Source organism: Nicotiana tabacum, chromosome 3 (assembly GCF_000715075.1).
Source record: "Nicotiana tabacum cultivar K326 chromosome 3, ASM71507v2, whole genome shotgun sequence".
NCBI lineage: Eukaryota > Viridiplantae > Streptophyta > Magnoliopsida > Solanales > Solanaceae > Nicotiana > Nicotiana tabacum.
The window spans coordinates 210,997,772-211,020,090 of record NC_134082.1 but is presented as its reverse complement, the minus strand read 5'-3'; the positions used below and the strand labels follow the sequence as shown (position 1 = coordinate 211,020,090).

The following is a 22,319-nucleotide window of genomic DNA, read 5'->3' as shown; positions in this document are numbered from 1 at the left end:
AAATAAAATAAAAAGACTTAATTATTATCTGCAATAATATATATCTGTAATTATTTATCTACTTATATAATATTAATTATTAAGCAAATCTTTTTATGTCCTTATTTGTAACTTTACACTTAAAAGTCTTTTTAAAAAGCTTGGCCAAATACAAATTATTATTCAAAAGTGCTTTTTAAATTGATTAGGCAAAGGAAAAACTGTTTTTCTTACTTTTGTGAAAAGTACTTTAAAAAAAAAAAGGTTTCTCAGAATAACCTGATTTTTTCAGTTTTGCCAAACATGCCATTAGACCCGCCCCTGGTTATAATAGTTAATGCCTACTAGAGTAGTAGTAGTTGTTGGTTCAGTTCGTTGTAACTTCTATAATCGAATTCTGACTTCCATTTGAAGTTGTGATAATCGTTTGATTTGAATTTCAAATTCGATGATCATGGATGGCTACGCACTTAGGTCTGTGATGGACTTGCCGCCTCTATTCCGTTCAACTTTCAGTTTCAGGTACTATTCTACGCACTTTTTTCTACTCGATTGCAATAAAACTTTTTTTTTTGTTTTGCTGAGATATTTTGTGTAATTTTCTGAAGGCTTCTGTTGGTCAGCACTGTGATTGAATGCTCATGTGCGCTTACTGTACTGGAATCCTTGAAATGAAGAAATTATATGCTCTCGTATTGCGTTTTAGTCATCACCTGAAATTTGTATGTAAGTGACTAAGTGTAGGGATAAATGTGAGATATAGAGAACATCTATTAGAGAACCAGTACTTTGTTCTAAACAATAGTTTATTTGAATGAAATGAGTCCAACTGGAGCGGAAGGATTTGTGTGTGTGTGTGTCTATATATATATATAGAGAGAGAGAGAGAGAGAGGAAACATATAACAGACCGCAACTAGTTTAGGGTTGAGACGTAGTAGTTATAGTGTAACATAAATCATTTAAGAAGCGCTATACATACACTAGCCACGAAACTTGAATACTGTTTCCAGACTCCTAGAAATGTCTCAATGATGCTGACTCTTTTCATTTGCTCTTGGTCACAAGTCAAAGTCGAGATGGCTGTTTGATCAGCAGCTTCACATCTGCGCTATGCTATTACTGTATTACATTCTTTAGTATCCCAAATTAGCTTGTAAGGTTTTAAATACTGTTGTTTCTACATGCAGATACTTTAACTCGCTGCAGAGTGAATGCTTTCCAGCTTGTTTCCTATCGGATATGAACATGGTAATCTCGGCACCAACTGGAAGTGGAAAAACAGTGCTTTTTGAACTATGCATTTTGAGGCTTCTCTCAAGGTTTATCTCAGGAGAGGGAAAATTTATTCACATAAAGGGGTCTCTGAAGACTGTAAGTCTCTGTCAATATTTAGCGTAAGATGACTGAATTTGTAATTTCAATGATAAGGATCTCTATTGAAAGAAAGAACTCAACGTGCTGGAATACTTTCAATTTGTGATGTCTTAACTGCATGCCTTGTCTATTTTACTTCATACTTGCAGCTCAAAAGATCCTCAATTACTTATTTTAGGTTCTCTTCTTGCTACTACTTTTATCTAGCATATACAAGCACTGAGGATCATCTTTTGGGATGAAAGAATTAGTTCACCTCAATACATCACGTTTTATTGGTCATTCCTACTTACATCCTGTCGATTTATGTTTATAGTTGCATATGTCAGTCAGGATATTCACAATGATTTTTGCCACTATTTCCTACTCCAGCCCGTGCGAAGAAGATTATGTGGCCATTTGAAAATTTCAGCATATTTTAGTGATTTAACCATACTGCAACCTCCTTTTTTCTTCTGATATACAGATATATGTTGCACCCTCGAAAGCTTTGGTACAAGAGAAGCTTCGCAATTGGAACCAAAAGCTTGGCTCATGGGGGATAAACTGCCTGGAACTGACTGGGGACAATGAGTACTACAACATCAAGGATATACAGGATGCTGACGTAGTTCTTACCACTCCTGAGGTCAGACTATAGATGAAAACCAGCCATGACTTTGTTTTGTTGTTTCTTGGCTAACTATGTGTTTGTCTTTGAATTTGCTTTTTTCCTTCAGAAGTTTGATGCTGTGACTCGTTATCGCATAAAAGATGGAGGCCTGAGCTTTTTTGGTGACATTGCATTGGTGCTAATTGATGAAGTCCATTTGTTGAATGATACTCGTGGAGCAGCTCTAGAGGCAATTGTCAGTAGAATTAAAATGCTTTCGCGCAAACCTGAACTGAAATCAAGTGCTCTAGCTAATGTCCGTCTTATAGCTGTTTCTGCAACCATTCCCAACATTGATGACCTTGGTAAATTTCAAGACAGTTCAAACAAGCCACCCTTTCATGATAATCGCTGATGTAGTAGTTGACTGTAGCTATCTCGTTATGCAGCGGAGTGGCTCATGGTTCCCCGGCAAGGAGTAAAAAGGTAGAATTCAATGTATATGGCATCTTTCAGTCGTTTTTATTGCTCAGAGAATGATCGTATTAATTCCATATGACACTGTCCAATATGCAGGTTTGGAGAAGAAATGAGACCCGTTAAGTTGACTACAAAAGTTTTTGGTATTTACTAATCCTTTCGACTGATGTTCTATTTGATTCATTCCTGGTTACACCCTAACTCGTTGAGTCGAAACATATTGTGCTTAGTACTACCTGTATTTCAGATTAAATGCCATTGTTTGACTTTTCACAGTTTTAAGATCTAGATAACTAAAATCTGTATTACTTGGTATTAGTTTGGAAGGTGAACTGGGAATTTGAGTATAATATCAGAAAGTGTAAAGCTAGAAAAATGGAAGTGTAAACTGAGTTCGAACAGGAATATTAAAGCTGGTCTCAGTTAGTTCTTTGAGTTGGATTTTGTGAACCAAATGCCAAGTAAGTGACAAAGTATTTTATTGGAAAGAGGGTACCTTGTGATAAAATTATGGGGAAGTACATTGAGCAATCTGAATCATACATGTCACTATAATGCCTATGAAATGCATTAAGCGCCTCTGTCGGAAGTGCATTGACATGTTTCTCTGGGGTAACCGCTGCCTTGTCTTTTATTGAGTTCTGCATTGCCAACCCTTTGTCTGCAGGATACACTCCGGCGAAGAATGACTTCCTATTTGAAAAGGTATGTTGTTTGTTGGCTTTTCTTTTTCAGGTTTCTGTTTAGGCGTCTTATCGCCCCTTTCATTGAATAACAGTTTTGCATGTCTCCTCCCTCCCGCCTATCCAATTTCATGTCCTGCTTTGTCAAATTTAAGAATCGGTTTTAAGGGATAGCAAGAGATTTCATTATTACACCTTGAAATACCTCTTAATGTCCTGATGATCCTGTTGTTTTTCTTTTCCAGCGGTTACAGAACTATGTCTTTGGTAAGCATAAGAAGCTAGTTGGGACATCATATACCTCCTATTTTCAATTTCTACTCCTTTACTATGTTCTACACATTTTATAGTGCTAAGCATGAGAACTTGTACAGATATTCTCATGCAACATTCCAGAGGAAAATCTGCTCTAGTTTTTTGCTCAACCAGAAAAGGAGCACAAGAGGCAGCACAGCAGCTCTCTCAGGCAGCAATGACCTATGGTCATTCAAATCCTTTCATCAAAAGCAGAGAACAACAAGAAAGGTTAAGGGAAGCTTCACTATCATGTAATGACAAACAAATGCAGTCTTATATTCTTTATGGTGGTATGTACTATTCTCCCTACCTTTTGTTGCAGCCCTGTCAGACCTCTGATTGAAACAAAAAAGTGTTTTTCATTTTCCCTTTTTTCCCTTTGAAGCGGGAGGTTGAATATGGAGTTGTATTGAGCGTAGACCCTGCAGATTAGTGATTATCTGTGTTATGCAGTTGGTTATCACAATGGTGGCCTTTCCATGAATGACCGCAGCCTCATTGAAGGCCTATTTCTGAATGGTGATATTCAAGTGCTGTGCACTACAAATACTCTTGCCCATGGAATTAATCTACCAGCACATACTGTTGTGATCAAATCAACTCAGCACTAGTATGTCTACCAGCAATTATCTACATTTTTTCATAAGTCGGATTGTCATTTTTGTAATTCTATCATTTTCTTTTCAGCAATAAGGAAAAAGGGATTTACATGGAATATGACAGATCAACAATCCTGCAGGCATGCTACTCATCCCTGGGGTTCCTCTGCTACATCATTTGTATTCTGCGATCTTAAAGTGTAGTCTATGTCTGGCATTCAGAGATCATGATTTTGTCCACACTTGGAAACTACGACTTTAAAGTAAAATTATTCTTAGTTCCAGATAAGAGCTATATGTTGTCCAACTATTGTAGATGTCTGGAAGAGCAGGTCGACCACCGTTTGATGACACAGGAATGGTCATAATCATGACCAGAAAAGAAACTGTGAGTCTTTTATTGTGATACAGATAAGGTTCACTGAATTATAAAAATTTGACTTAGAGTAATTTTATGTTTCTTTTCTCCAAGAATTTCTCTGCCCTCAGTCAGTAGCTAATATACTGTACTTCATCTTGATCATTACAGCTAATTTTCCTATCTGAACCCTTCTTTTACATATTAGGTTCACTTGTACGAGAATTTGTTAAGTGGATGCGAATTGGTGGAGTCGCAGTATGTAATTATTCATCTTGTTAGTTAGTGATGCTATTCGATATTGGGTGCATGCAAAAAGGACTGTGTTACCAAGAAGTTGACGTGGTTTTCTTTCTCTTTAGATTGCTTCCATGTGTTACAGAACACCTAACAGCAGAGATTGTTCAGCTCACCGTGTCAGATATAACAGGAGCAATTGAATGGATGAAATGCTCATATTTGTATGTAAGAATTAAAAAGGTATATCATCCTGAGCAAATTAATGGAGAACAAGATCTATCTGAATTTTCTGTAAAATTTTACTCCTAACGTTTTTCATTCAAAATATAGAATCCAGAGAAATATGCAGTAAGGAGAGGGCTAACTGGCGACAGTTTAGAGAGCCATATGCAAGGTGATCAATAACACTGGTAAACTATGAATTCCTTTCAAGTTCATCTAGCCATTTGTGCTCACCTAAAACATGTTTTCCAGATATTTGTGTTCAGAATGTGCATGAGTTGTCAAGCTATCAATTGATTTGGACAGATGAAGATGGTTTCCGCTTAAAGCCTCTTGGTATGGAGATTTCAGAATGCAGTATAGCATAATATCCATGTTGGAAATCTAAATTTCTGCCTCTTGTATATGCAGAACCTGGAAGATTGATGACGAAATATTATCTGAAATTCGACACTATGAAGCACATCATGCAAGCCCCTGGGAACTGTAGCATAGAGGATGCACTTCAAATTATTTGCCGTGCTGAGGAACTTGCCTGTATATAATTCATACTCTACAAAATTTAAAAAATTGAGTAATTACAACTGGTGTTATATCTCACTTGCCTCTAAAATGAAGGGATACAACTGAGGCGCAATGAGAAGAAGCTCCTGAATGACATAAACATCGACAAAGACAATCGGCTTCGCTTTCACATCCTTGGGGACAAGGGGAAAAGAAAAAAGCGGATACAAACCAGAGAAGAGAAGATATTTCTTTTGGCAAATGACTGCCTAACAGGGGATCCTTTAGTCCATGATTTATCCCTTAGCCAGGTTTCGTCATCAATTTCATGTATTATATTACCATGTGCCAAGAATAATGCTTCTAATAGTCTTTTAATGATGTAGGACATGAACTCTATATGTGCAAATGGCTATAGAATTGCGAAGTGCATGAAAGAGTATTTCCTATTCAGGAAGAACTATCGAGGAACTTTAAATTCAGCACTTCTAGCCAAATCTTTGTATCAGAAGGTCTGGGATGACAGTCCATACTTGCTGAAACAATTGCCTGGTATTGGAATGGTGACAGCAAAGGTTTGTAGCTTATGTTCATCTTATAGTCCAAGTCTTGGGACAAGAGACTGAACCCTAAGGTTTCTTCTGACGTACACTTATCTTCCTGCATAGGCACTGTATTCAATGGGAGTAAAATCATTTGCCTCATTCTCTGAGGCTGATCCAAGGAAAATAGAGATAGTAACTGGAAGAAAATATCCTTTTGGGAATCATATAAAAGAGTCATTACTATTGTTACCCCCAAAAGTTGAGATGAAGGTTGAGGAAACTGAGAGCCAAAGGCAAGGGAAGTCCAAGGTTATGGTAACGCTGACTAGGTTGTCACAACCTGTGCAAACAGCTAAACGACATTATGCTGATATGGTATGCTAATTACAGGGACCAACTCGCATACACACTATTTTGTCTCATCTCGCACTTATTTTATTGTAGAATTTACTCTGACATTCAGTTGAAAATTTTCTGACAGGTGGTTGGCGTTGAAGAAGATAATCTGGTACTATTTCATGAGAAAATAAGGTAATATATTCTTAAATATAAAGTGGGCACTTTAAAATGCCATCATTTTTCTTGAAAAAAAAAAGCTTCCGAACAAAATAAGGACATCTCAAAGCATTTTGTATCAGTTCAAATTTAGAATGCCATTATTTTTCTTCAAAAAAAGAAGATTCCAACAAAACATTGACATGTTCGAAGCATGTTTATATTAATTCAATTTTTTAGGCCTCCATCATCTACTTTTGTATGACTAGCCCTACATTTTGACACCTTTTGAATGATTTGCATGGGTGTTCAACTTATGACCTAATGGTGTTAAGTTTCTCTTTAAGATTCTTTAGCCACTAAAATGACTTGAAATTTCTTTTTTTACCTGCAGGGTGGATGACTTTCCTAGGTACTCTCAGAAGCTTGGTCCTCATTTCCAGATCAGGCCTGAGAAACTGCTAGACTGTACCAACTAGATGATCAAATTCATGAAACTCTTTTGAGTGTATGTCATAGTTAGTAGTGATCGGCACTGATATTTTGGTTTTCTTTTACAGCCCTTATAGCAGGACAGTTCTGGTGCCAAGCCATCAGCAAGGGAAGCTGACTGTTAAAGCAGATCTGATATTTGATGAATTTAGTTAACTTCCCCGACATTCTATTTGTAGCTTCATTTATGTGTACTCCTGTGCCCCTGAGTGTTATCTGACTAGATCACATCATTTTTATGCAGTTGGTGTCGATCTCCATCAAAAGGTTTTATTGATAAAGGAGATTGGCCTTAATTTTGTGAACAAGTACAGAACCAAGCAGCTTTCTTCGTTCCAAGCCAATGATGCCTGCATCATAAAGGACACAAAGGGTGCAGCTCAAGCTTCATGCCAAGTGTCTCACACTTTACCTGAACCTGAATGGAGCTCAGACATGTGAGAGCTAACTTTTCCTTTTTATGGGCGTAAAGTATATGATAACCATGATGGTTGACAATATGACTGCTAAGTCTGTAGCCTCTGTTTCTTATTTTGATTTGGGGTATGCATATTAGATACATGACCTTATATATGAGAGGGCAGTTTAAGTTTTTAATAAATTCCGACTGTGTTTGATGGACCCTATGAAATAATTTTGTGGTGTCTGTTTTGTGGAAACTGAAGGATCCAGATCCCATCGTTCTCTCTTACGTATGACGGGTTGAATCTGCTTCCACACTGAATACTAACTGGCTTTTTGTTTCTGTAATCAGGCCCAGTTTCAAGCTAATAGACGAAGATCTAGAGGAAGGTAGCAATTAAACTCTCACATTTAGTGTTTCATGTACGTCAATATGTCACTGACTTCTGCTGCTATATACATCAATGAAGTGGTACCTGCTGCTGTGGTTGAAGATGATGAATGCAGAATCATAGACAAAAAGACTATATTTGACCATATACGTGAAAAGGGTAAAAGCCTCCCTGCTTTTACCCCATTGAAAGGTACATGTTCACCATCATTAGAGACTTTGAAACACATCATAAAGCGCACTCGCGAGGAGCAGCTTCTTGTTAAGAATGCTGTAGGAGTACCGGAAGAAGTGACAAGAACCAAAGTCCCACGTCGCAGCATGGTCATTCAATCTGCAGAATATATCGATCTAGAAGAAAATAGACCATTCTATAACAAAGATCAGAGACCAGATAGCCATCATGTCTCTAATGCCATTTACCTGGCTAGTGAAACAGGTAATGCACGAAGTCCTTGGTACTAATGTTTGTAAATTATATGCAGGCTGACGTCAAATTATACTGTTCTAGGTGAGCTTTCCTTTGAAACCAAGAGTGTTCCATCTGAAACAATGGTTGAAGAAATGTCATTCAATTATAAGCCTATGGATTCTAAGATCTTCCACAGCTTTGAGATTGTGAAGAACCCAGAATCCAAGTTACTCAGTATGGCCCATGAAACCTGCACAATGCACCAACCTGAGCATAATTCTGCCATATTTGGGTTTCAAGAGACAATTCCAACAAAAGTTGCACAAAATGCAGTAGCTAATTTGGATCTTGAGCCTGTGAAGACCAAACGAAAGGCAATTACAGAAATTAAAGAGGTTGATGATATAACTCTTAATGGAAACACACCCTGCACTAGTGACAAAACTGACCTTTCTTTAGTGACCTCAAGAAAAGCTGCACAGGAAAGATCAAGATTGTTGTCATCTTCAGAATCTTACGTTAATATGAATAATGTTGGATATCCATTACGTTCTCCAAGTTTCCAGGAACAACGGTGCTCTTCTTCAGCACAAGTGGCAGAGACCAGCCAAGCAAATCCCTATGGGTTTAAAAGTATTTTCTCATTTCTGTTTGAGTGAAGGTGGTTGTATCTAGTATGTTGAATCCAATGACTTCCTTTTCTCAACTATATTGAGAATAATGAGATGTCACTCTTGGAAGTACGCGTAGAAGTGAAAGATTAGCCGAGAAAACCTGTTTGGCCTCCTTTACTTTGTTTAATAAAATTACTCTCTCCACGATAATGTTCTTTCAGAAGAACTTGTATGGCTATTCTATATATGAGGCATAAGAATTTGTACGCTATATTTTAATTTGGTATAGTAGGTAATGTTCCTTGTTTTTTAGGCCTCGACCAAAAAGAGAGTTTTCCTGAAATAATACTAAGTAATAATTCAAAATCTAGTACTTTCGTGAAATCTTACAAAAATGCAGGGTAAGACTGCGTATAACACATCCTTGTGTTTCGGCTTTTCCTTGAACCTCGCGCATAGCAGGAGTTTAGTGCACCGGGTTGCTCTTTTTTAGTACTTTCGTGAAAATTATATTCAATTTAATAATTTCCTTGTTACATGTGGTGCCAAAAGGCACACTTCTATTTTTAGTAGGCGTTTAGACGTAAAATTTGTAATTTTTAGATAAGGTAGTATTTAGAGTTAAGTTGATAATGGTATTTGTAGTTTAAAATTATGTTGGGACATACATTTTACTTGGAAAATATTACAGTTTAGAATTTTTTTTAAAAACTTTCAAAATTTTATAGACAAACACATTTTTGTATTAAAAAAAAAAAAAAGGAAAAATTTTCTAATGGACAAACGCGGCATTAAGGGACCCCCTCTTGAAAAAAGAAAAAGGCTGTCCATGCTGGCGATTCATGAACGCCCGGAGCGCAAGACACATCAGCGTTGACTTTCGTGATTTGGTCAGAACTGTCGACCACCATAACTAGCGTAAACTTCGTCGTAGCAAATATTTACCTCTTTCGGTGGCTGCTAGAATATTTTTCGGAGCTTCTAGAATTGTGTCACAAGGAATTCAACTTTTTTACCCTCTATTTCGAGCCCCTGTCCTTTTGCTTCTCTCGCGGCACCGTCTCACCGATTTGCTTTCTGAGGTTTGTTTCTTCCCTTCCTTTGAATTTTCGTTGTTCTACTCGATTTCCCTGGTTATTTACGTAGTAATAGATGTTTGCTAAGATTATTGCTTTTTGTTGCTTGATATTATAGATGTTTGATTTCAAGTTATGTGCTTGTGGTTCGCGTAAACTCAATAATCGGATTAAGATTTGGAAGAAGCAATAATCTTTGTCTAAAAAAGGAACCAAAAAAAGGAAAAATAAAATAAAATAATATTCTCTTTGATTTCCATAGGAGTCAATTTTGCTGTATGAGAAATATGCATGAGATATTCAGCATCTACTTCTATTTTTCTATATGGTTCGTTGGTAGAGAGGTAGGAAATTTGGATAAAATTTGATTTCTCCGTCACAATTCTTATCATTTTTGCTTATTGATGTCATTTTGAATAGTCTCCGAAAGGTGATCACTGATCAAGTTTCAATTTTTTTTTTTTTCATATCAAATAATCAAAATAACATTTTAAAACATTATTCAAAATGCACTAATTAGAATCTCTGAAGCAAAAATTGGCAGTCAGTTGAGAGTTGAGACAGAGGAACATGTTGCATGTTATTTTGATGCAACTTTTTTTTTTTTTTTACTGTTCGTATGTATGAGTAAGCGATTCAGTGTTATTACATTGAGACTGATTCATGTTTTACATCCCTTTCCCTAAAGAAGAGGGAAAGATGGCAGGTTCCCACGTTGCACATGCTGTGTACAAGGGTCCAAGTGTAGTGAAGGAGATACTGATTGGGATTACTCTTGGCATGGTTGCGGGAGGTTTCTGGAAAATCCACCATTGGAACAACCAGAGGAGAACTAAGGAATTTTATGATATGCTTGAGAAAGGCGAGATCAGTGTCGTGGTGAATGAGGAGTAGCTTTTCAATTACCTTTGCTTCAGCATGAAATTGGCTTATATGGTAAATGAACAATGCAAATTTTAGATGTTACTGATTAAGTGATGTGACAAAAATTAGAGTTCCTTTTCATTTCATGTAGTTCTTGAAATTTTCAGAGGAATGTAATGCTTTTGAAATTTTATGATTGAGCCTAGCATATCTGCCGTTTAGCATGAGTATGTTTTTCTGTTAATTGTCTATTTTTTCCAGCTCCCTTCTCTTGGGCTGTCAATTGTTAATAGAATCTATAGCTATAGTGACTCCTGCTCAGCAGCTTGTAAGTTGCTGCTTGCAATCATGAAGTTTTAGCTTCCAAAATCACCCTGAATCTGATAATATGGTTGTTCTACGTTAAGGAGTTGGTTTGCTTTGTGTATCTGGTTGATTTCAGTAGTTGATGCAATTGGAGAATTTTCAAACTCTGGTTTCACCTCTATGAACCTACCCAGTAGCAAAGCAACCTATTAGGAAGGGAGTTCAATCGAATCCCCTTCATTAAAAATCTATGCTGCACAAATAGGTCATTTTTTTTTGGTGTGTGTATGTACATTGTTGAATCCTCTTGACATAAAGGAAGCTTTTAGTGCAGTAGTAAAGGTGGTTCAGGAATTGCCATGGAGATGACATTCTTTTATTTTTTTAATCTCCTTGTTAAAATTCATGGCTCCACCATTGAGCGCATACGTACAAAACCATTAGATGCCTCTAAGTGCGAAGAATTGGTGTACTTGTGGTGGTCATAGTTGTGATGATTATTGACTAAGGTAATTGCTTCAATAGAACTTAGACATGTAGGCAGATGGGATCTAGGATTTAACTTTTATGGGTTTAACCTTTAAGGTTCTTAGTATTGAATCCATTATATCCTAAAGTTATGAGTTCATATCCATAATTTATTGCGATTTTAGTGGTTTTTTGTACTTAAATTTGTTCTCTGCGTCGAAAATTATGAGTTTAATTGAACACGGTGTTATAGAGCTACATCCGCCCCTGCTTGCAGGTCCAATCTGAAAGCTATTGCATCTCTGGTCGATGATGAAGCATGGCGAAGCTGTGTGGTTTCTATGAAGCAATTATGCCTCAGAGGGTGCAAAGGTTCCCTTAACACGATGGCCTTAGTCGCTACTAACAAGCAATTGCCATTGGGTACTTCACAAGATTGGCGAGAGCGTTTTAAGAATAAAAAATGGCTGTTTCTCTTACTTGGATTTAGGTTGCTCTCAAGTGTTCAGAATTACACAATTAAGCCGACAATAAAACATTAAAATATTCGTGACACAGCAGAGAAATTGATAACTCCTCTATTTTAGCTAGCATTTGGCCATGGATTTCCAAATTGTTTTGAAAAATTTGATTTGGGCGAAGTTTGATTTGAAGATGAAAATATGTTTGGACATACATTTTCAAAATATATTTCCCAACTTTATTTTGGAAAAACATGTATATAATTCCCAAGTTTTGGGATTTTGGCCCAAAGTCAGCAATTAGGGTAATTTTGGGATTTAGAATTTTGGCAAAATGTGGGCAAAATTTATGGCCAAACATGAGTTTGCCAAATAAATTTCAAATTTATTTTGGCAAAACTCATGGCCAAACGGATATTAATGTTGTGACTTGTGCACAGCAAACCAGTCAACGACCACACTTGGCAAATAGGTCGAATAATTGTTTCTTCTTTACTATGACCACACACACAAAAAAAAAAAAACAAAAAAAAAGAGAGGAAGAATTATACAAAATGAAGCGAACTCCCAGGTTAGCTCTATGAATAAAAAATTTTCCTTCAATAAATACCAAAAGAAGATCCTATATGGATGTGTAGCAGGTAAAGGTATTGTATATTTTATATTTTATTTTTAAATTTGTAATATACTTTGGGAGATATTTTATAGTAGTATTTACGTTAATATCTTACTCGTCGGAGAGGCTTTCAAAACAGAAGTACTTAAGGTTGGAGGATAACTCACATCAGGGGGCAAGAGATCAAATTTTTTACCTACATAATATTCCGCTCTTCTTTCCCCTTCTCTCCACTAATAATTAAAAAAAAAAAAACTGTCAAAAAAGGAGAGATTCTTAAAAAGACCAACTTTTAGGTTGATAAGGATTAAAAAAAAAAAAAAAAAGACCACGTTGAATCACCTCATCTTTTGCTGCGGTCACATAGTCAAACCTCTCTATAATAGCCTCTCGTTTATTCCGAAATTTTTGGTTGTTACAGTGAAATGTTTTTATTGAGGATATATATTATAACATAACAAAGTATTCGGTTCCGAGAAAAATTCCGCGTTTATAGTGAATGATTACTCCCTCTATTCCAATTTATGTGAACTTATTTCCTTTTTGGTCCGTTCAAAAAAGAATGACCCTTTTTAAATTTGGTAACAAATTAGTTTAAACTTATAATTCTACTCTTAATGAGAAGCTTTTATAATCACACAAATACTCTGTGCCCCTTTTTGACTTATTTAGGACCATAAATTCCAAAAGTCTTTATTTTTTTAAACTTCGTGCTCAATCAAACATGTTCACATAAATTAGAATGAAGGGAGTATTACATAAGGATGTTATTATAGAAGGGTCTGATTGTAATATACTTTCTCTGTTCCATTTATATGAATCTGTTTGACTTGACACGAAATTTAAGAAAAAATAAAAACTCTTTAAATTTATGGTCCTAAACAAGTAAGAAATGTCCAGAATGATTATAAAAGCTTTTTAATGTCTCTATTTTAAGGTGTTATGTTTATGAGCTCTGTTATGTGGCAGATTTTTAGTTGACATTCAAGGATAGTGAGGGGCCTAAGACAGGGATGTCCCAACGCTTAGCTGCTATGGTCCAGCACTACAATCGGCCAAGCATGAGCAGGAGGAATAGTGACCCTTGGCCGCTAGCGCTTATCAGCCGATTTGCTATATGACATTCACATGTCGTATCAACTGATTTATATGTATATACATTTAAAAAAAGTTTATTGATAGATTTTCTAGAAGTTCTTCTATAAATATCATTTTCACCATTAATAAATGTTCATTTACTAATCATTTATTGGAACAAGGGGCGAAGCCACCTTTTACTAAGAGTGGTTAACCTTCATCAAAATATTTTGAAAAATTACACTGTGTATATAAAAGTAAAATATTGATTTTAGATGTTTAAAATATATATTGAACATACTTTGTCAGAAATTTTTTTTAGTTCTTTCAAGTCTAGCCACTGATTGAAATCACGAAATATCTCATCTATATTAAGTTTATTTTGTAGTCTTGATTCTAATAAACATGATTTGATTGAGTTCTTAAATAACCTATCCGAACTTAACTATGGGTTTATTTGGTATGACGAAAAATAACTTATTTTCTAGTGTCCGGTTGTTAGAAAATATCTGCCAAGGAAATATTTTCCTCGAAAAGGGAGAAAATGAATTCCTTCACTTTTGGGAAGAGTATTTCAACTCTTAATTTTATATATTCCTGCTTTAATCAACATTTAATTTTATTATAAATCATTAGCACTAAAAAGTTTCATTAATATCCTATCCGATTTACTAATATTATTATCAATTAGAAAATGCTTTTTAATAAATATTTTTTATTCGCCAACCAAATATCAAAAATATTTTTCATAAAATCAGTTATTTTTCAGACAGCATTTTCGAAATATAACTTTCATTATTATCGAACACACCCTTAATTATGAATTGTCTCATAAGTCCTACCTTTTAAAAAAACATAAATAAAGAATAAAAGAATTGTAACCTTAAATCTATTACGAAATCTCTTCCTGGTAACAAATACTCCTACCTTGATATCCATAATAGATTTGAGCTTGAGACCCACAAGTACAGGTGGTTGAAGAAAATGAATTATGATAGCTCAAATGGGGTCCAAATGAACCGTCCATATCCACCTAATTCTTATGAAATCATTACATAATTTACAAATGGCAGGACATTAAATTACTATAGCTTTTAGCAATTAGCACAACTCTTTGAAAACGAAACATGTCTCTCTCCTTCTGTCTACACATTTTTGTATCATTCCTCACCAACAAATCCAAAATATATCACAAAAATGCACTACTAGTTCTATAACTGTACACAAAAAAATGTAGTGCAAAATCTCTCTCCTTGGGGGGGGGGGGGGAGGGGGCAATTAACTTATTTTCTATTTTTCAGAATGTTTTAGAAGAAATTCATCACTTCTTGGTGGTCCATCTGATGAACTATGTATACTAGAGGACCCTGTCCCTGTAGTTGTGGTATAAGATTCATCTAATTTAAAGAGTGTATTTGATGAGACTAAACTTCTTATGCTGGATTTAAGAGAGCCGCCAGCTAATAAACTTGAATTTAAGAAAGGTGGTTGGCATGGTTCTGGAATTTGACAATCTTCACATGTTAACATTTGGACAACTTCAGTCATTGATGGTCTTAAAGCGACAGAAGCTTGAGTGCATAATAGCCCTACTTTTAGAACCTTTGATGCCTCTTCTGGTGGAAAATTACCTTTCAATAGAGGGTCTAATGCTTCAGTAACTTGATTTGTTGTATAGAGTTTCCACACCTGAAAAATAGAATGATAAATTTACTAAGTTCCAGCAAATTCAAGTTAATACTGACAAAGAACGGAATAATATCATGTATGGTTACTGAATTTTATTCACTATAACGGTAAAGTCGCAAAATTGTATTTTGTCATATTAAATTAATTGAACTTTACATGCTGTCACATCGCAGACACAAACTTTTTGTTGAAGTTCTTGAAGTTTACGCACAAATTTTTTGTTGAAGTTCTTGAAGTTTACGCACTATGACAATACAACAATAATAACCCAGGGTAATCCCATAAGTGAGGTCTGAGGGGATAGGATGTTCGCAACCTTCTACCCCTATCTTGGACTGGCAGAGAGATTGTTTCCGATAAACCCTCGGCTAAAGAAAGAATAGAAGAAGCACTAATAGCAAATAATAGCAATACAAAGTATTTATAAAACAAAACACAAAAGATGGTAAAAGAGAATATGAAAAAAAATACTAATAGTCACTAATAATAGTATTTTCTCAGTATGACAATAACATTACTAAATCTTATCCACTCTAAACAGAAAAGCCGCCTTGATGGGTAGATGTTGTAGTTATAGTAGGTAAATTTAGTGATTTTATTATTGTAGAGAAATTTTACTGTTATAGTAAGTAAAATTCAATTTAACGTAACAAAAAATAATTTTACGACTTTACCGTTATAGTGGATAAAGTTCAGCGATCATAGATGAAATTAACAGTAAGGAAAAAATTGCAGCATTCTTACTGTTTGTAGTAGAGATCCAGAGTCCTCAGCAAAGGCAATGTTTTTTCTGCCACAAACAATTTCAAGAACAAGCACTCCATAACTATAGACATCAGCCTTTTCTGTTAGCTGTCCTTTTACTAGGTATTCAGGAGCCATATATCCTCTGTACAACCAAAAAAAAAAGAAATTAAAAATCACAATCCAAGTAAAAAGAGAGAACCATTGTTGGTGAATTGTAATGAGAAATGTATTTTTTTTTCTTACAATGTGCCAGCAATTCCAGTGCTAAGATGAGTTTTATCAGCTGCAAAACACCGAGCAAGTCCAAAATCAGCGATCTTTGCTTCAAGATTTTCGTCGAGAAGTATGTTTGAACTCTTGATGTCCCTATGAATGATTCTGATTTCAGAACCTCCATGTAAGAATGCAAGGCCTTCTGCTGTTCCAACTATAATATGGAAACGTTCTTCCCAACTTAGAATCTTTATCTTGCTCTTGTCTACATCAGAAAATATTCAAGAACTCAGTTAGAAGTCTGCATTTTGTCACTACATAATTACTTGGAGATGTAAATGTAAGAATGATGCAGCTACTGTAAATGCAACAACAACAACAACAACAATCCAGTGTAATCCCACTAGTGGTGTCTTGGGAGGGTAAAGTGTACGCAGACCTTACCCCTACTGTTGGGTGGGCGAACAAAGTCCCACATTGGTAGCTGAAAATACTGGGAGCCTACATGTAAGGAGTAGAGATCTCTTCCTGGTGTGAGGCCTTTTGGGGAAAATCGTGCGGGCTTGTCCCAAAGCGGACAATATCACATCATGTTAAGAGTGTCCTTGGGCTAGTTTTTGGTAGAATGCAACTACTCTCAATCTATGAGAAAAAAGTAATTTCTATATGATCACTAAATTTTATTCGCTATAACACTAAAATTATAAAAAAATTGTCACGTTGAAGTAACAGAAATTTTATTCACTATAACACTAAAATTATAAAAAATTTGTCACGTTGAAGTAACAGAACTTTACTTGCTACAACTGTAAAGTCACTAAATTATACCCATTTAACAGTATAATCATAAAACTATATTTTGCCATATTAAATTAACTGAACTTTATCCACGACAACATAAAATCATTCAACCTTTTCCACTATAACGACAAAAGTTGCCTATCAAGGTGATTTTACTGTTATATATTGGGTAAAGTTCAATTACTTTAATGTGATTACAAAATAACTATGACTTTACTTTTAGAAGCAAAAAAAAAATAGCTTTAAGACAGTATCGTTATAATGAGTAAAGTTTAGTGACAATACGTGAAATTAATTCAGAAAAAAAAAAATGAGAAAGAGAATTACCAAAGAGGTATTGGTCCAAGCTCTTATTTGGCACAAACTCATATACGAGCAAGCTCTCGGGGCCTTCAATACTGCAACCCAACAACTTAACAAGATTTTTGTGTTCAATTCCATTGATTAGATTAACCTCATTGAAGAATTCATCAACCCATTGTCTTGTATTGAAAAACAGTCTCTTAACTGCAATAACATTTCCATTAGGCAGAGTTCCTTTATATACAGAACCATTTCCTCCTTGGCCTACTTTAGTTGATGTATCAAAGTAATTTGTTGCCTTCTCAAGATTTTCATACTTATAATTCAAGCTTGATCTATTGTATGAACTCGATATTTTGCCAAGATTAATGCGTTCTGCGACAATGCAACCAAAAAAATTACATTACTTTCTGAACTTACGTAACGTTATCAACTTAACAGTATAGTCACAAAATTATTTTATTTTAATATTATGATGATAGGAATACCTCGTTTTCGCGTTAATGATCTTTTACGAGCTGCGTAAGCAACAAAGAGAGCCAGCATTATTAAAGCTGTCACACCAAGAACTATAGCTACTATTACTCCTTTGCTTACCCCTGAAAATAAGAGCATTTTGATTAAAAAATGCAGAAATGTGATTTTCTTTTTTTTTTTTTGGGGGGGGGGGGGGAGGGGGAAGAAAAGTCTAAAATAAAAGTCAAAAAGGGGCACAGAAAGTAACGTAGCCAAATTTTGACAACCAAATTCCTAATTTTATAATAGGAAAAGTTTGAATTGAAGGTCATGAAACTTTAGAAAAATATGGCATTTCAACGTTACATTATACTAATTAATTATGCCGTCAAAAGAAAATCTAAGTAATAAGAAAATTTGACCAAAGGTGGATGCAGCCATATTTATTGGGTTTACCTGCCAATATATATATGCTCTACTAAAATTTCAAAAAGTATTAAATTCTCAACTTGTAATTTTAAAAGTATAACGTTTCAGTGTTAAAATCCTTAAAATCATTTTGGATTCCGACTAAAACATGAAAGTGGTCTGGCCCTCCCACCGGGCTGTCTTTTTTTACTAAATCATGAAAGTGAAAAAGTGCTCTTGAACCAAATTCACCTTGATATGCTAGTAATTTTTCCAAAAATCTAGTATTAATTACACAGAAAACTATAATTTCTATTGTGAAATGAGGAAAAATACGTACCACTACTATTACCCTGAGATGGTTCATTGAGAAAATCTTGAGTAGAATACCTCAAATAACAACCAGCAATTAAAGCTCTAGCATCTCTACTAGGAAAACATCCTTTAATTTCTCTACTTGCTTTATCCAAACACTCCCTACAACCTTTTTTACTCACAGTTTTCCAACACTGTGCCAATCCATAAACTCCGTTCAAATGCGCCACCGCATAACCACCGTTCGCCACCGCCGTCCCCGTCAAATTAGTAATCAAATTACCAGCAGTAACCGTTAACGTGGTCAATTCCTGTCCACTAGCCAATCCAATTGAGCTACTACAATTCACTTTATCTTCTTTCGAATCAGTTGTTTCATTGAAAAAATCATAAATATCATAACGAAGAAAACAACCGTCGAGATAAATTCGACCAGATTTACCAGGAAGACAACGTGGTAGCCTCGTACGACTTGCTGCGTAACATAAAAGACAATCTGTACGAGGAAGATCTTCATAACAATTTGCTAAAGCGAAAATTGATATATTTGTTGAATTTACGCCGTGACTTCCCCAACCTTGTTCCGGTACTCGCTGTGAAACAACTTCCATTAATTTCACGAACTGAGGAATTATCACAGATGGTGATGTTCTGTTCGTACCACAGACAAGTCCAGCTTCTGAAATCCGAGGATCCGCTTCACAAATTAAACCAAAACTAACCAAAAATATCATGATCCATTTTAGAAATAGAAAATTTAAGCTAGAAAAATTCATTTCTTTTTTCGAAAGGACACCAGCAAGCTGCTACTGAATGCGAACAAAGTAGACTACAAAGGCGAATGGCGAAGCGAACCAGATTCTGCTTCTCCTTCGCCTTTCTTTATGTTATAGTAATAAAAATAGAAAAACAAGAAATGGTAGTTGGAGATTTCGGAGGGAGAAGAGAGGAGGAAGCTATGGTTTGAAGCCAGAGAAACGAATAAATGTAGTAATTTTTTTTCTTTTTTTGAGTGTTGTTGTTCAAAAATGATTCGTATACTTTACAGCCAACATTTGTGTGCTACGTTCCTCTTTTTATGTGTTCCCATTTGCTAAATTTGGATTAAAAGTCTTTGTCTGCTTCTGCCTACCCTGATTTTATTAAGGTCCATTTTATAATTTATAATTTATAATTTATAATTCTTTGGAAATAATTTTAGTCTTTAACATATTCTTTATTCCTTATCTACTTGCTAATGGAGTATATCTAATACTACTTGTTTATTGCTCAAGTCATAGTCATTAGTCAATTAAATGGTTTCTTGGTTGAATGTGCGTTGCCCCTTCATAATAGTCATTTAAGAAGTTTCTACCTCCCTAAGAGTGTTAGTTTAAAAGATTTTATTTATAGTATATACCATAGTAAAATGAGAAAAATCACATCCACAATTCCAGACCAAGCTTAAATCCTTACCAAAATGAAAATTCTAGCCAAAGGACTAAAAAGAAATAAAACTAACAAAATGAAAAGAAGAAAAAAAAACTTAAGCGGAGCGGGGTGGGTGGACGCGGGTGTGAGTGCGAAGTGGGTGGACGAGGGTGAAAGTCTATGCGGAGCGGGGCGGGGCGCGTTGAAATTTTACGGGTTAAAACAGAACCCGCCCGCACCTGCACTGCACCGTACCACTTGCCATCCCTAGTAGTACGCCATGAATAAACATGTTTTTCTCCCCAAGTAAGAAAATAAGAAAAATAGAAGGGAATAAAAATAAGTACACAATTAAGAAGAGAAATATCGAAAGAAGGAAACTTGTCCAAAAAGAATCATGTATTTCATATACATCACTAATGACATCTTACATGGCTACCAAAAGCCAAAAAATTGTACAAAAAGAAGAAGATGATGAAGAAGAAAAATAATTACACAATAAAAAGAAATATAAAAGAAGGAAAATCAAGTACTTGATACATCACTAATGACATCTTAGTGATCTTAATTACTGGGCTACAAAAAGCTATAATTGTAGATGTAAAAACATACGATAGTCAAGTGCTCATACCTGTCAACATAATGATAAATGGCGAAATTCACGTGGTAATATTATTATAACGAAAACAAACAAAAAATGATTCCTAGGTTGCACCTATGATCCATATATTCCACACCTCTGTCGGATGATCATACGCAAGTTAATGGTAGGTATTATATGCTACATTCACGTTTTATTTTATTCTTATATATACTGATAATATAAAGTAATTTTAATATTGTTATTATAGCTCAACGTACTGTAGCAGATTGTCAGTCTTATTTTTTCATTACTTAATATATATGTATATTCATTGGTGACTTATAGCCCGTTTGGCCAAGCTGTAAAAATCAGCTTATTTTGAGAAGTGTTTTTTTTTTTTTCAAAAGTGCTTTTCTCAAAAGTACTTTTGGTGAGAAGCAGTTTGTGTTTGACTAATTAGTTTGAAAAGCACTTCTGAGCAGCAATTAGTGTTTGACCAAGTTTTAAAAAACTGCTTCTAAGTGTATTTTTCTCAAAAGTGCTTATCAAAAAAGTGTTTTTGGAGAGAATCTACTTTTTTTTTTTGCTTCTCCAAAACTGCTTTTGTTTCTCCTCAAAAGCACTTTTTTTTCCTTCCAAAAGCTTGGCCAAACACCTCAATTTTTGGCCAAACAGGTTATTAGTAATTTTTGTTCGGCTGTAGATGCAAGTTTTCCCTATTGGAGAAGACTCAATACTAGAAATTCGGCAAAAATCGACCCCGGGCGACCGACCGACTTCGGTCGGTCGGTTTTCAAAATATTTTATTTTTTATTTTTTTTACGAAACCGACTGACTTCGGCCGATTTTTTTGGCGCAAAAATGCAAGAATCTACTTTAGCATGCCTCAAAATTTATTTTTTAAGAAACCGACCGAAATCGTCGGTTTTTCATATAAAATAAATTAAAATTAATATTCAAAAAACCGACCGGAATCGGTCAGTTATATCAGTCAGTTATTTTAAAATACCGACCGACTTCAGTAGGTAATTTTATATTTTTAATAAAACCGAGCGCAATCAATCGGTTATTCTCGCGCGAAAATAAGATTAAAGAATACAAATAAATTAAAAGAAAGTCTTAAAAACAATATGTACCAATAGTCTAGTGGTAGAATAGTATCATGCCCTGGTTCGAGTCTAGACGCTGCATTTTGTAATTGCATAATTAAAAATACCGACCAACTTCGGTCGTTTTTTTCGGCAGATTTTTTCTTTTTGAGTCGTTTGTGAAAATTAATTTACCAACCGAAATCAGTCGGAAATTGCGACTGACTTCGATCGTTATTTTTTACCGACCAACCTATTTTCGACGTATTAAAGCGGTCGGAAATCGATCGATTTTTTTAGTTTTCAAACCGATTTCGATCGATATTTCTGAACGATTTTAGGCAGTTTTCTAGTAGTGACTAGCCTTTTAATGTTCATAATGATTTTTTTTTGGGGTAACGATCGAGTAGCCAGTTACAGTAGTACGTACTCCTTTTGTGTTCCAACTATATGGTACTCTTTTAATTTTTCAACATATCAAAATATGTCCATTAACAATCTACGTAGTTTTACACGACTTCCGTAAATTTCAAGAATTTTAATTCATTTAATCAATTGAATTAACTCTGACATGATAAGTTCTCTATTAAACTAAATTTTCTAATATATATCGTCAATTGTCACTTATAACGTATAAGTCAAATTGAAATTTTTTTAACTCCATGTCCATTGAAATGCTGAATATGAAAAAACTAATTAATTCTTGGTAATCTTTCTTTAGCCAAAGTGTCAACCATGATGCAAAAAGACAATATAG

General features: G+C 35.0%; 2 protein-coding genes and 1 non-coding gene across 4 annotated transcripts; 2 read left to right on the top strand and 1 right to left on the bottom strand.

The window, feature by feature from the left end:
* The first annotated feature begins 297 nt into the window (after nt 1–297).
* LOC107796476 (ATP-dependent DNA helicase homolog MER3-like) lies at nt 298–8,954 on the top strand. Its single transcript, XM_075250537.1, is given in 27 exon segments — nt 298–501; nt 1,169–1,352; nt 1,822–1,983; nt 2,075–2,312; nt 2,397–2,433; nt 2,524–2,570; nt 3,095–3,132; nt 3,356–3,400; nt 3,403–3,697; nt 3,861–4,017; nt 4,095–4,146; nt 4,323–4,394; nt 4,573–4,622; nt 4,727–4,844; nt 4,935–4,998; nt 5,079–5,162; nt 5,238–5,363; nt 5,445–5,641; nt 5,717–5,905; nt 5,999–6,250; nt 6,357–6,406; nt 6,765–6,782; nt 6,931–7,013; nt 7,107–7,299; nt 7,617–7,654; nt 7,735–8,094; nt 8,167–8,954. Coding segments are annotated over 27 exon segments (3,783 nt in total). The 5' UTR covers nt 298–427; the 3' UTR covers nt 8,727–8,954.
* A 584-nt stretch (nt 8,955–9,538) lies between these two features.
* LOC107796477 (uncharacterized) lies at nt 9,539–10,814 on the top strand. Of its 2 annotated transcripts, none has more exons than XR_012708148.1 (2): nt 9,539–9,763; nt 10,449–10,814. It is a non-coding gene; the product is annotated as an uncharacterized LOC107796477 (transcript). The 2 variants fall into 2 exon arrangements; XR_012708149.1 differs by having other exon boundaries at nt 10,446–10,814.
* Nucleotides 10,815–14,515: 3,701 nt separating this feature from the next.
* On the bottom strand, nt 14,516–19,538 carry LOC107796473 (cysteine-rich receptor-like protein kinase 42). Its single transcript, XM_075250536.1, has 6 exons — nt 18,507–19,538; nt 17,791–17,901; nt 17,327–17,677; nt 16,229–16,463; nt 15,983–16,127; nt 14,516–15,238 (listed from the first exon to the last, which is right to left on the bottom strand). The coding sequence occupies exons 1-6, from the start codon at nt 19,255–19,257 to the stop codon at nt 14,840–14,842; spliced, it is 1,992 nt and encodes a 663-aa protein (XP_075106637.1). The 5' UTR covers nt 19,258–19,538; the 3' UTR covers nt 14,516–14,839.
* Between the last annotated feature and the right edge of the window lie 2,781 nt (nt 19,539–22,319).